Raw genomic sequence first — 14003 nt, 5'->3', positions numbered from 1 at the left:
TCATTCATCTCTTAACGATAGCATTCCATCCAAAATGTAAAGGTAAAATTCCAGCATAACTCTCACTCATTCAAAAATTCCGTTTTATTTAAGAAAATCATGCATTGCTTCTGCCGAACGGAAATAAAATCATGTCTTCAGGAGGAGAACGAATTTAGCCATGTAAGCACACCTGTTCACTTTCATTCATTTGACTGATTATGATAGAGAATGATACTGGATGAAAATGAGTTTCCTGTGATTTGAATGAAAAGGAGTGAAAGATTCAGTAATTTCAGATGAATGACTGTGAATCAAATGATTTTTCATCCTATGCTTAATACATGGAGTGAAGAAGAAATGAATTCAGATGAAGTGAAATGAAATGAGATGAGTTTGAAAAAAATGACTTGAATGTGAATGAAAATCTTCAGTCAGAGATCGAGATGACTGACTTTTGAATGAAAACTAATTTTTTGAACAGGTATGCATGTACCGTAAAAACTCAAATAGTAGCCGTTGCTCAAATAGTAGCCGTGCTCAAATAGTAGCCCTGCGTTTTTTCATAATTCTATAAATAGTGACCTTGCCCAAATAGTAGCCTTATTCGAATTATAGCCGTGCATCAACTTAACCACACATCTGCTTGCCAGGTCATTTAAGTAATTCAGTTAAAATTCAATTTAATCGCAATTACATACAAAAAATCGAAGTGAAAGCGAGATTCGGCTCATCGAAAAAAATGATTAAGAACAGGTTTAAACAATAGAATTGTCATAGACTGCGATTTTAGGGGGGAAATCGGTGCTGTTATTAAAATTTAATTCGAGCTTGATTCTGGAAACAAAATTACAATAGCTGTGTGCAAATAGTAGCCGTGCATCTTTCCGTCATTTTATAAATAGTGACCCTGCCCAAATAGTAGCCTTGCTCAAATAGTAGCCGGGTCCCACACTCCGATTTTCTAAATAGTAGCCCCCGGCTACTATTTGAGTTTTTACGGTATGTAAGCGAGACAGGTTTTGCATGCATACTTCTCCCAGTAATACGGACATAAATATGCAAGAAATCAAGAATTGAGCATAAACAAGCTGACAACAAAGATACCAGATTAGCGACATTTTTTATGGAAATTTCGTACCGAGTGGTCAATTTGCATCGCATAAGAAGTGTTTCATCCAAAACTACTTTTGCACTGATACCATCCAAAACTGTGCAAAATACTTTTAGATAATTTTTCAAAAGGCGAAAAGCGTCCAACTTTGGCAAATGGGGCAAAATGATACAACTTTTTTTGCTAATGTAAATCTAGGTATATGCTTAAATATGTAATCTCCCTTTAATTTTGAGGATTTTGATGTGCCTTAAATATCACGAAATTTGGGAATACTTTTGCTTTCACATGTTTTATCACTTAAGAAATTTAGAAATTTTCTAAACCATGCCATTTTACAGACCAAAATTAATAGGAGATTACACACATAAATACGTCAACGGATTCTTGAAAGATTCATAGTGTAGGTGTAACATTATGCCCTATTTTCTATTTTGGACACTTTTAGACGTCCAAAATTCGGTGCCCAAAAATTGGTTAAAACCCATTTTGGATAGTGGTTAAAACCTCGGCGTAAATGTATTTTTAACCATTTCATGAAGTGGGGAATATGAGATAAATACACATTAATGCGTCCGTATTGGGTTACATGCATAAAAATATGTAAATGCTTTTACTCCGAAATTTCCTAAATTGTTTCTCTCTGGAAATTTTTAAGCGAAAGCATGCATATAAACTTATTTTTTTGTGTGCGTCTCATTTTCCGAGAAAAATTAAGATATCCAGACTCAATCTTACGCAAGATTCCAATTCTTGAGCTTTTCTTTCTTCATTTTCCGTTTCAATCATTCATTTTAATTGAAGTGTCGCAAAATTTTATAATCTGAAGACGCACTCGTGAAAGATGAGGGGAAAGGAGTTCTTAACCAAATTTGAGAGATTGTGGACGCACGCAGATTTCTCCCAGAGGTGGACAAAAATCTAAATTTGCATTGAATAACTGATCAGTCAGCATCACCGGCACGATTTTCTTGCAAAATTCTTGGCACACAAAAGTTATTCTGCATTTTGTAGCTTTTTTGGTCGGTCTGACTATAAATACGAGACTTTTGTGCATGCTGGTGGGATATATATGGAGATAAGCGAATCTGAGGGAGACAGAGACCAGCAAGCTCCTCAGCAAACAAGAGCTCACTTCTTCCTCCAGTAATTTCACATGTTTTAAAAGTTTCCGACCAGTTTACATCGAGGAAAAAAGAGCAGCACATCGATCGCACAGTAAGGAAAGTTGGACGTCATTTGAAAATCGTGACGGAGCCTGAACCGCAAAATTTGGCGAGGGAACTATTCTTTACTTCGTATTATAACACACGCCCAAATTTCAAGAAGGAGCCGTTGGTAAGATTTCATTCGAAATTTCCATGCAAAATCTGTAGTTTTCTACTCGGAATGCTGACGTAATTTCATTCTTAAAGGATCGGGAGAATTTCCGAGCAGAACGAGATGGAGGTCAACCAAACGCACCAGAAATTCATCCAACGACACAAAGCGCTCGTCTCCTCAACCGAGAAAGTGGACCGTTTTCAGAAGAATGGACGCCTTCCTCCACACCCCGTCCAACCATGTGAGCCAACAACACGTGATGAGAACCACGTGCAGACACCTTCAGATAACAGGAGCTCATCGAAAGTCAAGAAATTACCGCAAATTGGCAGAAGGCGGGGTCGTCATGTCGTGGGGAAAATCTTTCCCTGCAAAATATGCCTACGTCCCTTCACCAACAGATCCAGTGCTCACTTCCACGCCCACACCCACCTCAACCCCGACGAGATGAAGCAGTCCTCACTTTTCCATGAGAAGTGCCCCCACTGCGAAAAAGTGTTCTTCACTCGTCAACACTTTACCGACCACGTCAACGCGCACGAAGGTCACAAGAACCACGCCTGCCTCTCCGAAGAGGAAAAGGTCGCCCTCGTGAAGCAGGCGAGGAGTCGAGAGTGCCTCTTCTGCCAGAAGAAATTCCCCGACAACGCCACTTATCATGCCCACCTGGCCACCCACACGACGGAGAAACCTTTCAGCTGCGACCAGTGTGAGGAACAGTTCAGTTTGAAGGGTAACTTAAACCTGCACAAGCGCATTCACACTTCGAACCCAAAACGGTTCAAATGCGAGGAATGTGATCAAGCGTTCAGTCATAAACATCATCTGACCAGACACAAGAAGACGGTCCACCGGAAATTGAAGGACATCGCGTGCCTCCAGTGCCCCAAGAAGTTCGGGACGAAGGGTCACATGGTGCGGCATGTGAAGAGTGTTCATGCCCAAATCCGACAGCCCTGCCCCCATTGCGGGAAGACATTTTTGAGGAACGACCATCTTGGGAGTCATTTTAAGAGAGCTCATCCGCCAGAATAATATCAAGGGACGAAATGTTTTACATGTTTGAAATACCTTTATTTTCCCGATTCCGATTGATAAAAATTGCGTAAGGTGTAAACATGACCCGATCTTTGTTATCTTTTTGATTTTGACGATTTTTATGGAGTAAAGTGATTATATTTTGTGTAAAACTCTGCTCGCTCCCATTTTTCCATGCGCCGATACGAATGCAAAGCTGGATCAGCGACGACGACATGTTTCATCGTGACGAGACGAAGGGTCAATTTAATTGTGCATCACACAGGCATTGCAGGTTGCATATTAAAACGGACCAAGGTGACCAAATAATTCTGCAGAAAATCTCAACTCTCATACTAATTTTGATACGTAGGCCTAAACAATTGATGGATGGTGGTTTAATTTCTTATCGTGAGCATTCCATCCAAAAGATAAGACTAAAATTCCAGCATAATTTGTATTCATTGAAATATTCCGTTTCATTCATTTGAGTAAACTATGCATTGTTTTTGTCAAATGGAAATAAAATCATACTTCAGCTGGAACAAGTTTAGCCAAATGAATAAACGAGACGGATTTTGCATGCATACAGATATTTCTCCCACATAAGAAATCAAGAATTGAGCATGAACAAGCTGACTACAAATATATCAAACTTGCGAAATTTTGCACCCAAATTTCGTAACGAGTGGTCAATTTACATGGCACAAGCAGTGTTTCGTTTTGCCCGTCAAAAACCACTTTTTGGGCTGGACACTGTCCAAAACTGGCCAAAATGTCCAAAATGAAAATCGTTCAACTTTTGGCAATGGGACAAAAAGTTACAAGTTCTTCTTTATTTTATTAACGATTTTATTGCAAATTTATGCACAAATATCTAATTTCCCATAAATTTTGAGCAATTTGGTTGGTCTGTAATTTTGGAAAACTTTTCCTTCCACATGTTTCCTTACTGGAAATTTTCTAAACCATGCCGTATTACAGACCAAAATTAATGGATTTCCGAAAGATTCAATAATGAAGAAGGTGTAACATTTAGCCCCAGTTTCTATTTTGGACACTTTTGGACAATTTTTGACGTCAAAATTGGGTCCTCAAACCTTGTTAAAACCGGTTTTGCACAGTGGTTAAACACAGCGAAACCCTGCACAATAGGAATTAAATGATTAACCAGACTGAACATTTGCTTTAAATTAAACACGCATTCGTCCTTTTTTCTGAGAAAAATCAAGAAATCCAGCCCCAACCGCATCCAGAATTCCTCTCGTCCAGCTTTCGCTCATATTCCGTTCCAATTCTTCATCTTAATGCGAGTTCTACATAATTCTAATCTGAACCCGAAGGCAAAACCAGTGGCCGCGGAGGAAGCTTGTGCGGGCAGAGAGACAATGTTCCCACGGTTATTCGATGTCCCCATCGTCTCCTCATCTTGATTAAACCCTTCCCTCCCTTATCAAACTATGTTAACGTCCTCCGATACCCCCACAGCTTCTGCGGCCACTGTTCTGATATGAACATGAAGGCAAAAGGATAGAGGAATTCTGATTCATATCCAAATTTCAGAGATTGCAGACGCATATTTCTTTCAGAGGTGGACGAAAATCGTCTCAATTTGCATTGAATAATTAATGACTGATCAATCAGCTCACCACCACCGTTTTGCTTTCGTGTCACGATTTTCTTACTTAATTCTCCACATACACAAATATGCAATTCTGAATTTTGTTGCCTTTTCGGATTCGCAGAAAAGCAAAGTTATCTCTCCGTCCGAGGGAGACAGAGACAAACAAACTCCTCCAGAAATTTGTCCACTTCCACTCCAACCAGTTCACATCGATAAAAAGAGAGCAGAACGCCTTACCGTGAAGAAAGCTGGATGTAATTTTAAAATTGCGGAGGAGCCAGAAACGCATGATTTAACGAGGAAAATAGTTTTTCCTCCGGAAACGACTGCATCCTGAACACAAGAAAGGGTCGTCATTGGTAAGATTGCATTCTAAATTTTCATTTAAATAAATCCTTTAACCCGAGATGGTGATGTATCTTTGAATAATATTCTGTTTAGCTAAATGGATCGATTTGTGCTAGTGGGGGAACTTCCGAGCAGAACGGAACGTTGCCGTCGGACGTGATGGAGGTCAACCACCCGCACCGGAAGTTGCTCGGGGGACGACAGAAAGCGCTCGACCCCACAATGGAGATAGTCCACAAAGCGGAAAGTTTTCAAAAGAACGGCCGACTTCCTCCTCACTCCGTTCGACCAGCACGTGGCGATAACCACGTGCAGCCACCTTTACACAACAGCAGGTCATCAAAACCCAAGAAATTACCGCAAATTGTCCATAAGAAGATCTTCCCATGCAAAACATGCCTGCGTCCATTCACCAACAGAACCAGTGCTCACTTCCACGCCCGCACCCACCTCAACCCCCACCAGCTGGAGCGGTCCTCAATTTTCCACGACAAATGCCCCCACTGCCAAAAAGTGTTCTTCGATCATCATCAATTGACCCGGCATCTCTTCATCCACCTGAGCGGGGAGGAGCGCGCGGAGGTGCGGCAGAGCTGGCGACACGTCTGCTACTTCTGCACCAAACGGTTCAGAAATCCATCCCATCTCAGTCGTCATCTTGTCGTCCACACGAAGGAAAAAGTGAGCTGGAGGTGTGCCGCCTGTCGAAAAACGTTCTCCTCCAATCAGACCCTGAGGAATCATCGATTCACCCACCTCTCCGAAGACGAGAAGGTCGCCCTCGTGAAGCAGGGGAGGAGTCGAGTCTGCCTATTCTGTCAAAAGATATTCCCCGATAACCGCACTTATCATGCCCACCTGGTCTCCCACACGGAGGAGAAACCTTTCCGCTGCGTCGAATGTGACCAAACTTTCGGTCAAAAGCATCATCTCGCCAGACACGAGAAGAACGTTCACCGGAAGCTGAAGGACTTCGCGTGTCCCGAGTGCGCCAAGAAGTTCGGGAGGAGGAGCCACATGGTGCGACATCTAAGCAGTGTTCATGCCCAAATCCGGCACCCCTGCCCCCTCTGCGGGGAGACGTTTTCGAGAAAAGACCATCTTGGGGGACATTTGAAGAAGGTTCATCCTCAAGAATAGAGTCAGCTGCCAACTGACCCCTCGCCAAATTTCGACATGCTTTATATATTTTCACGTTTTCCTGATTTCACTAATATTTATTCTGATAAAAATGGCATAGTTGACTTATTAAGCTGTAAAAATGACGCACTTTTTGTTACCGTTTTGACCATGACGATTTTTATGTAGTAAAGTCATCCTGTCTTGTATAAAAAAACTCTGTTCGCGTCTTGCCCCCATTTTCCCATGCACCGACACAAATGCAAGGCTGGACCAGTGACGACGACACGTTTCATCATAACGAGAAGAATGGTCACTTTGTGCATCACATGCAGGACTCATAGGTATTTTTAGTTGCATATCGAAACGGTGAACAAATAATTCTGCAGGAAGTCTCAATTTGCATACTAACTTTGATCCGCAGACCCCAGTAGTTGATGAATTGATGTTCATCTCTTATCGTGAGAATTCCATTCAAAATATAAAACTCTAAAATTCCACCATGATTTTCATACAATTGGAAACTTCCGTTTTATTTGAGAAAGAAAACCAGGCATTGTTTGTGTCGAATAGAAATAAAATCAAGCATCAGTCACGAGAATGAGAACAAATTTGCTACATATGGGAATAAATGAGAGTTATTTTGCATGCAAATTTCTTCCCGGAAATGCATAAGAAATCAAGAATTAAGCATAAACATGATAAGCTGACTACAAATATATAGCAAATTTGCGAGATTTTTCGTACCCAGTGGTCAATTTGCATCGCATACATAAACAGCGTTTCGTTTTGTCCGGGCTAAAACTACTTTTGGACACCCTCAAAAAGCCTGCAAAACTGTGGAAGAGCAGAGGCAATGAATTCTCATGATTCATAACCAAATTCGAGAGATTATAAATGCACGAAAATACATTACTTCTCTTACATAATTTGCATGGAATAGTTAATCAATGAGCGTCATCATCCCCGTCGTCCTGCTTGTGTCACGAGTTTCTTGCTTAATTCTTCACACATAAATTATTCCGCATATTTGTTGGCTTTTTGGTAGGAGTTACCTGTACGAGACTTGGCCGTTGGTTGGTGAGATACGCAGATAAGCGAAGCCATCCTCAGTCAGAGACCAACAAGCTCCCTGTCAAACAAGAGCTCACTCACTTCCTGCTCCAGAAATTTCCCATTTTTAATCATTTCCACCAGCCTTACATCGAGAAGAAAACAGCGAAAGTAGGGAAAGCTGGGCATCAGTGATAAATAATTCTGAAGGAGCCAGAAACTCACGAGGGAAAAATTTTCAACTCCAGAACCCACCGTATTCCAAACACATGCCAAAATTTTAACAGTTGGTAAGATTGCATTCTGAATTTTCGTATAAAACCTGTTATAAAATATGAAATTTGTTCTTCAGCTCGGAACGCTGACCTAACAATATTCTGGGTAGAGACACAGGATTCGTCTAGAGGAGGAATTTCGAGCAGAACGAGACGTTTCCGTTGGACGGGATGGAGGTCAAAAAGACGCACCGGAAGTTGCTCGGAGGACAGAAACCGCTTGTCGTCACAAGGGAGAAAGTCGACGAAGGGGTCAGTTTTCAAGAGGACGAACGACTTCCTCCTCACTCCGTCCAACCACGTGAGCCAACACCACGTGACGATAACCACGTGCAGTCCCCTTCAACTAGCCGCAGGGCACCAAAAGCCAAGAAATCAGTCCAAGTTGGCAGAAAGAACGTCAAACCGGGTCGTCTCTTAATGGGGAAAACTTTTCCCTGCAAAATCTGCCTTTGTCCCTTCACGAACAGAACCAGTGCTCGTCTCCACGCCCGCACCCACCTCAACCCCCACGAGCTGGAGCAGTCCTCAATTTTCCATGCGAAATGCCCCCACTGCCAAAAAGTGTTCTTCGATCGTCGCGACTTTACCGACCACGTGGCTGCGCACGAGGGTCGGAAGAACCACGTCTGCCCCACCTGCAAACAGAAGTTCACCCACAGAGCAAATTTGACCGCGCATCTCGTCATCCACCTGAGCCGCGAAGAGCGCGCGGAGGTGCGGCAGACCTGGCGACACGGCTGCTACTTCTGCAGCCAACGATTCACAATTCCATCCCGTCTCAGTCGTCATCTTGTGGTCCACACAAAGGAAAAAGTGAGGTGTCACATTTGTCGAAAAACGTTCTTCACCATGGCAGGCTTGACCTATCATCGGTTCCTCCATCTCCACGACGACGAGAAGGTCGCCCTCGTGAAGCAGGGTTCGGGTCGGGTGTGCCTCTTTTGCCGCAAGATATTCCCCGACAACGGGGCTTATCATGCCCACCTGGTCTCCCACACGAAGGAGAAACCCTTCCGCTGCGACCAATGTGGCAAGCGGTTCGGTCGTAAAGGTGACTTCATCAAGCACAAGCGCATTCACAACGCGGATCCGCGACCGTTTATTTGCGCCGACTGCGACAAAGCGTTCAGCAGTAAACAAAGTCTGGGCACGCACAAGAAGACGGTTCACCGGAAGGTGAAGGACATCGCGTGCCCCGATTGTGGCAAGAAGTTCGGCACGAAGAGAGCCATGGTGCAGCATGTGAAAAGTGTTCATGTCAAAATCCGGCACCCCTGCCCCCACTGCGGGAAGACGTTCACGCAGAAAGGCCATCTTGGAACGCACTTGAAGAAGATTCACCGTCCAGAATAAAGTCCTTCATCTGCCAAATGACCCCTCGTCATATTACGACATGTTTCCCATACTCTAGATTTTTATTTGTTTCTGATTTCACCCTTTATGACGAGATATTTAGAGCGATAAAAATGGCATAGTTTAATTTTTAAGTTGTAAACATGACCCGATTTTTGTTATATTTTTGAATATTTTAAAGTAGTAAAGTCATTTCGTTTATATATAAAAATTGTGCTCGCGTTTCGCTCCCATTTTTCCATGCGCCGACATAACTGCAAGGCTGGACCAGGGACAAGGACATATTTCATCGTGACGAGAAGAAGGTCACTTTGTGCATCACACCTAAATCGTGCAGGGCTCAGGTTGCATATCGAAAGGTGACAAATAATTCTGTAACAAATCGCAGTTTGCATGTTATCATGATACGCAGACGTTCACAATGGATTAGTGGTCGTTCATCTCTTATCCCATCTAAACCATCAAACTAAAATTCCAGCATAATTCTCATTCATTGAAAAATTCCGTTTTAGATGTTTGAGAAAACTATGCATGAGATTGCTTCTGTCGAATGGAAACAAAACCAAACTTCAGCCGTATAAGTGATTTTGCATACTATTTCTCCCAGTAATGCATAAAAAATCAAGAATTGAGCATAAACAAGGTGACCACAAATATACTTATGTATCAAATTTGCGCATGCAATTTTGCATCCAAATTTCGTACCGAGTGGTCAATTTACATGGCGTAAGCAGTGTTTCGTCCTAAACTACTTTTGGTCTGGACACCGTCCATGAGCGTCCAAACCTGGTCAAAATAATTTTGGACGGGCAAAATGTACAAAATCATCCAACCTCGGAGAATGAGGCAAAATGCTACAACTTCTTCTTTATTAGAGACTTTTTTTGCAAATCTAAATCTGCACAGATGTGTAATCTTCCATAAATGTTGAGGATTTTGCGGGTTTCTGTAATACCACGAAATTTGGGAAAACTTTTGTTTCCACATATTTTCTTTACAAAAATTTACAAATTCATTTATCTGAATGAATGAACAGGCAGTCGCGAACGAACGGAGGGAAGGAATCCTGGCTCATACCCAAATTTGAGAGATTGTGGACTCAGCCAGATTTCTTCCAGAGGTGGACATGGGATAAATAATCGTCTCAATTTGCATTGAATATTCAACGAGCATCATCACAACCACCGTCTTATTTCACGATTTTCTTGCTTAATTCTCCACTCAGAAATTATTCTGTATTTTGTTGCATAATTGAATTATTAGTTTGTAAACTTGACCCAATTGTTTGTGACCGTTTTGACCATGACGATTTTTATGGAGTTTTTATGGATTTTTATGAGTAAGAATGGCATAATTGAATTATTAGTATGTAAACATGACACACTTTTTGTAACCATTTTGACGATTTTTATGTAGTAAAGTCAGTCTATTTTGTGTAAAACTCTGCTCGCGTCTCGCCCCCATTTTTCCATGCGCCGACACAAATACAAGGCTGGACCAGTGACGACGGAATATTTCATCGTGACGAGAAGAGGGGTCAACTTGTGCATCACATGTAACTCATGCAGGGCTAAAGTTCGAAAGGGACCAAGGTGAACAAATAATTCTGCAGGAAGTCTCAATTTGCATACTAACTTTGATCCGCAGACCTCAATAATTGATGAATGGTCGTTCATCGTCTTATCGTGCGCATTCCATCCAAAATATTAAAGTCTAAAATTCCATCATAATTTTCATACAATTGGAAACTTTCGTTTTATTTGAGAAAGAAGACCATGCATTGTTTGTGTCGAATAGAAATGAATTCATGCTTCAGTCACGAGGATGAGAACGAATCTAGCCATATATGGGAATATATGAGAGTTATTTTGCATGCATATTTCTTCCCAGGAATGCATAAGAAATCTAGAACTGACCACAAACAATTTGCATCGCATACATAAACAGCGTGTCGTTTCCTCCGGGCTAAAACTACGTTTGGATACCGTCATACACATATAAAGCGTCCATGCAAAACTGTCAACAATGTGGAAGAGCGGAGGAAAGGAATTCTGATTCATGACCAAAATCCAAGAGATTATAAATACATATCTTCTGTTACACAATTTGCCTGGAATAGTTAATCAATGAGCATCATCATCCCCGCCGTGCTGCTTTGTGTCACGAGTTTCTTGCTTAATTTTGCACACAGAAATTGTTCTGCATATTTGTTGGCTGCTTGATAAGTAGGACTGACTATGCGAGACTTGGCTGTTGGTTGGTGGGATACGCAGATAAGCGAAGCCATCCTCAGTCAGAGACCAACAAGCTCCCCGTCAAACAAGAGCTCAACACTTCCTCCTCCAGAAGTTTCCCATTTTTAAACATTTCCACCAGCCTTACATCGAGAAGAAAACAGCGAAACGCCACAAAGTAGGGAAACCTGGGCGTCAGTGATAATTCTGAAGGAGCCAGAAATTTCCTACTCCAGAACCAACTGCATTCCAAACACACGCCAAAATTGTTGGTAAGATTGCGTTCTTAATTTTCATGTAAAATCTATTGAAAAAATATCAAATTTGTTCTTCAACTCTGACCTAACAATACTCTTTGTAGAGACACAGGATTCGATGATGGCTAGCGAGAGAGCTTCCGAGCAGCACGAGACGTTTCCGTTGGACGGGATGGAGGTCAACCAGACGCACCGGAAGTTGCTCAGTGGGCAGAAAGTGCTCGTCCCCACAGCGGAGAAAGTGGAGAGTTCTCAAGAGAACGGACGACTTCCTCCTCACTCAGTCGGACCAACGCCACGTGGCGTTAACCACGTGCCCTCGCCTTCAACAAGCACGAGGTCATCAAAAGTCAGGAGCATTTTCCCATGCAAAATCTGCCTTTGTCCCTTCACCAACGCAACCAGTGCTCGCGTCCACGCCTGCACCCACTTCAACCCGGACGAACTGGAGGAGTCCTCCCTTTTCCACGCGAAATGCCCCCACTGCAAAAAAATGTTCTTCCAAGGACAAGTCTTTATCCACCACGTGAACGCGCACGAAGGTCGCCAGAACCACGTCTGCCCCGTTTGTAAAAAGAAATTCTCCACGAAACAGCAATTGACGGCGCATCTCTTCGTCCACCTGAGCGGGGAGGAGCGCGCGGCGGGGCGGCAGGGCTGGCGACACGGCTGCTACTTCTGTAAAGACCGATTCAAAAGTCAGTCCCATCTCAATTGTCATGTTCTGACCCACACCAAGGAAAAAGCTGGCTGGAGGTGTCACCCTTGTCGAAAAACGTTCTTCTCCAAAGATTCCTTGACCAGGCATCGTTTCGCCGCCCATCTCTCCGAAGACGAGAAGGTCGCACGCGTGAAGCAGGGGACGAGTCGAGTGTGCTTATTCTGCCAGAAGAAACTCCCCTCCAACGGCACTTATCATGCCCACCTGGTCTCCCACACGAAGGAGAAACCTTTCCCGTGCCGACAATGTGGGAAGCTGTTCGGTCGTAATAGTAACTTAAACTTGCACATGCGCATTCACACTTCGAACCCAAAACCGTACAAATGCGACGAGTGTGATCACCCGTTCAGTCATAAACATCACCTGACCAGACACCAGAAGACGGTACACCGGAAGTTGAAGGACATCGCGTGCCTCCAGTGCGGCAAGAAGTTCGGGAGGAGAAGTGACATGGTGCGACATGTGAGGAGTGTTCATGCCAAAATCCGGCACCCCTGCCCCCATTGTGACCAGACATTCTCGAGGAAAGACTATCTTGGGACACATTTGAAGATCGTTCATCCCCCAAAGTGAAGTCTTTCCCCTGCTAAACAAAAGTGACCACGTGTCGTCCATTCTTTATATTTTTATATTTTCCTAATTTGACCATTTATGACAAGCTTATTATCCTCATCCGACAGCTTATCAGATATTTTCCATGTTGTATGTATTTTTATAATTTTCTCATTTCACTATTTATGACGAGGTATTTATTCTGATAAAAATGGTGTAATTGAATTATTAAGGTGTAAACGTGTTTTGTTACCGCTTTGACCATCACGATTTTTAATTATGGAGTAAAGTCGTTCTATTTTTTGTAAAACTCTGCTCGCTTCTTGCTCCCATTTTTCCACGTGGCGACACAAATGCAAGGCTGGACCAGTGACGACGATATATTTCATCGTGACGAGAAGAAGGGCGCATTTTTGCACCACATGTAAATCGTACATAGCTCAAAATACGGGTTGCATACATACGTGCAAATCAAAGATTCGCAATTTTAAATGTATAATTTCTCATGCAAAGAATATCTGTAGCTTAGCATGAATCTTCTTCCCTGCAGAAATTTACATATGTGACCAAAACAAAACCTCATGCAATTCAGGAGCACTGAGCAAATATACATACATACATATGCAAATCAAACATTCGCAAATTTTGGCACACATTTTCCGAACATAAAATCTATCAACATATTATTTTCCCAGCGAAATAAATTCGATAACACAATGCGCAAATAGAATTCGACCCGTGCAAAAAAAATATTTGCTATTGTAAACATTCCATTCCATTTTTCTCAGTATAATAAACAAATTTATTACGAGAAACTTTACTCGGTATGCAAATGTACATTCCTATTTTTATGTATGCTCCGTTTGAAATTTGAGCTGCACATTTATTACCGAAATTACATTACACGTAAGCAGACAGACCTGTAGCTGGACCACGTAGCTAATAAATTCCATTTCCTTGACTGGGCAGAAATTTACTGCTGCCCAGTAAATAAAAACAAGGGTTTCGTTTCTTGCGGGTTTGTTCAATAC

General features: G+C 42.4%; 4 protein-coding genes across 4 annotated transcripts; all 4 read left to right on the top strand.

Moving 5' to 3' along the window:
- Positions 1-2125: 2125 nt before the first annotated feature.
- On the top strand, positions 2126-3606 carry LOC110856849 (oocyte zinc finger protein XlCOF19). Its single transcript, XM_022105427.2, has 2 exons — positions 2126-2431; positions 2509-3606. The coding sequence occupies exon 2, from the start codon at positions 2537-2539 to the stop codon at positions 3449-3451; it is 915 nt and encodes a 304-aa protein (XP_021961119.1). The 5' UTR covers positions 2126-2431; positions 2509-2536; the 3' UTR covers positions 3452-3606.
- A 1161-nt stretch (positions 3607-4767) lies between these two features.
- On the top strand, positions 4768-6741 carry LOC110856910 (gastrula zinc finger protein XlCGF8.2DB). The gene is made up of 2 exons (XM_035857428.1): positions 4768-5416; positions 5499-6741. Exon 2 carries the CDS (start codon positions 5565-5567, stop codon positions 6543-6545), a length of 981 nt encoding a protein of 326 aa, XP_035713321.1. The 5' UTR covers positions 4768-5416; positions 5499-5564; the 3' UTR covers positions 6546-6741.
- A 795-nt stretch (positions 6742-7536) lies between these two features.
- On the top strand, positions 7537-9419 carry LOC110856879 (zinc finger protein 570). The gene is made up of 2 exons (XM_022105463.2): positions 7537-7867; positions 7930-9419. The coding sequence occupies exon 2, from the start codon at positions 8024-8026 to the stop codon at positions 9206-9208; it is 1185 nt and encodes a 394-aa protein (XP_021961155.1). The 5' UTR covers positions 7537-7867; positions 7930-8023; the 3' UTR covers positions 9209-9419.
- A 1991-nt stretch (positions 9420-11410) lies between these two features.
- Positions 11411-13282, top strand: LOC110856880 (zinc finger protein OZF). The gene is made up of 2 exons (XM_022105464.2): positions 11411-11714; positions 11804-13282. Exon 2 carries the CDS (start codon positions 11818-11820, stop codon positions 12991-12993), a length of 1176 nt encoding a protein of 391 aa, XP_021961156.1. The 5' UTR covers positions 11411-11714; positions 11804-11817; the 3' UTR covers positions 12994-13282.
- The last annotated feature ends 721 nt before the right edge of the window (positions 13283-14003 follow it).

This window comes from Folsomia candida, unplaced genomic scaffold (genome assembly GCF_002217175.1).
Source record: "Folsomia candida strain VU population unplaced genomic scaffold, ASM221717v1 Fcan01_Sc017, whole genome shotgun sequence".
NCBI lineage: Eukaryota > Metazoa > Arthropoda > Collembola > Entomobryomorpha > Isotomidae > Folsomia > Folsomia candida.
The sequence above is the reverse complement of the archived record's forward strand: the minus strand, read 5'-3'. Positions and strand labels throughout refer to the sequence as shown.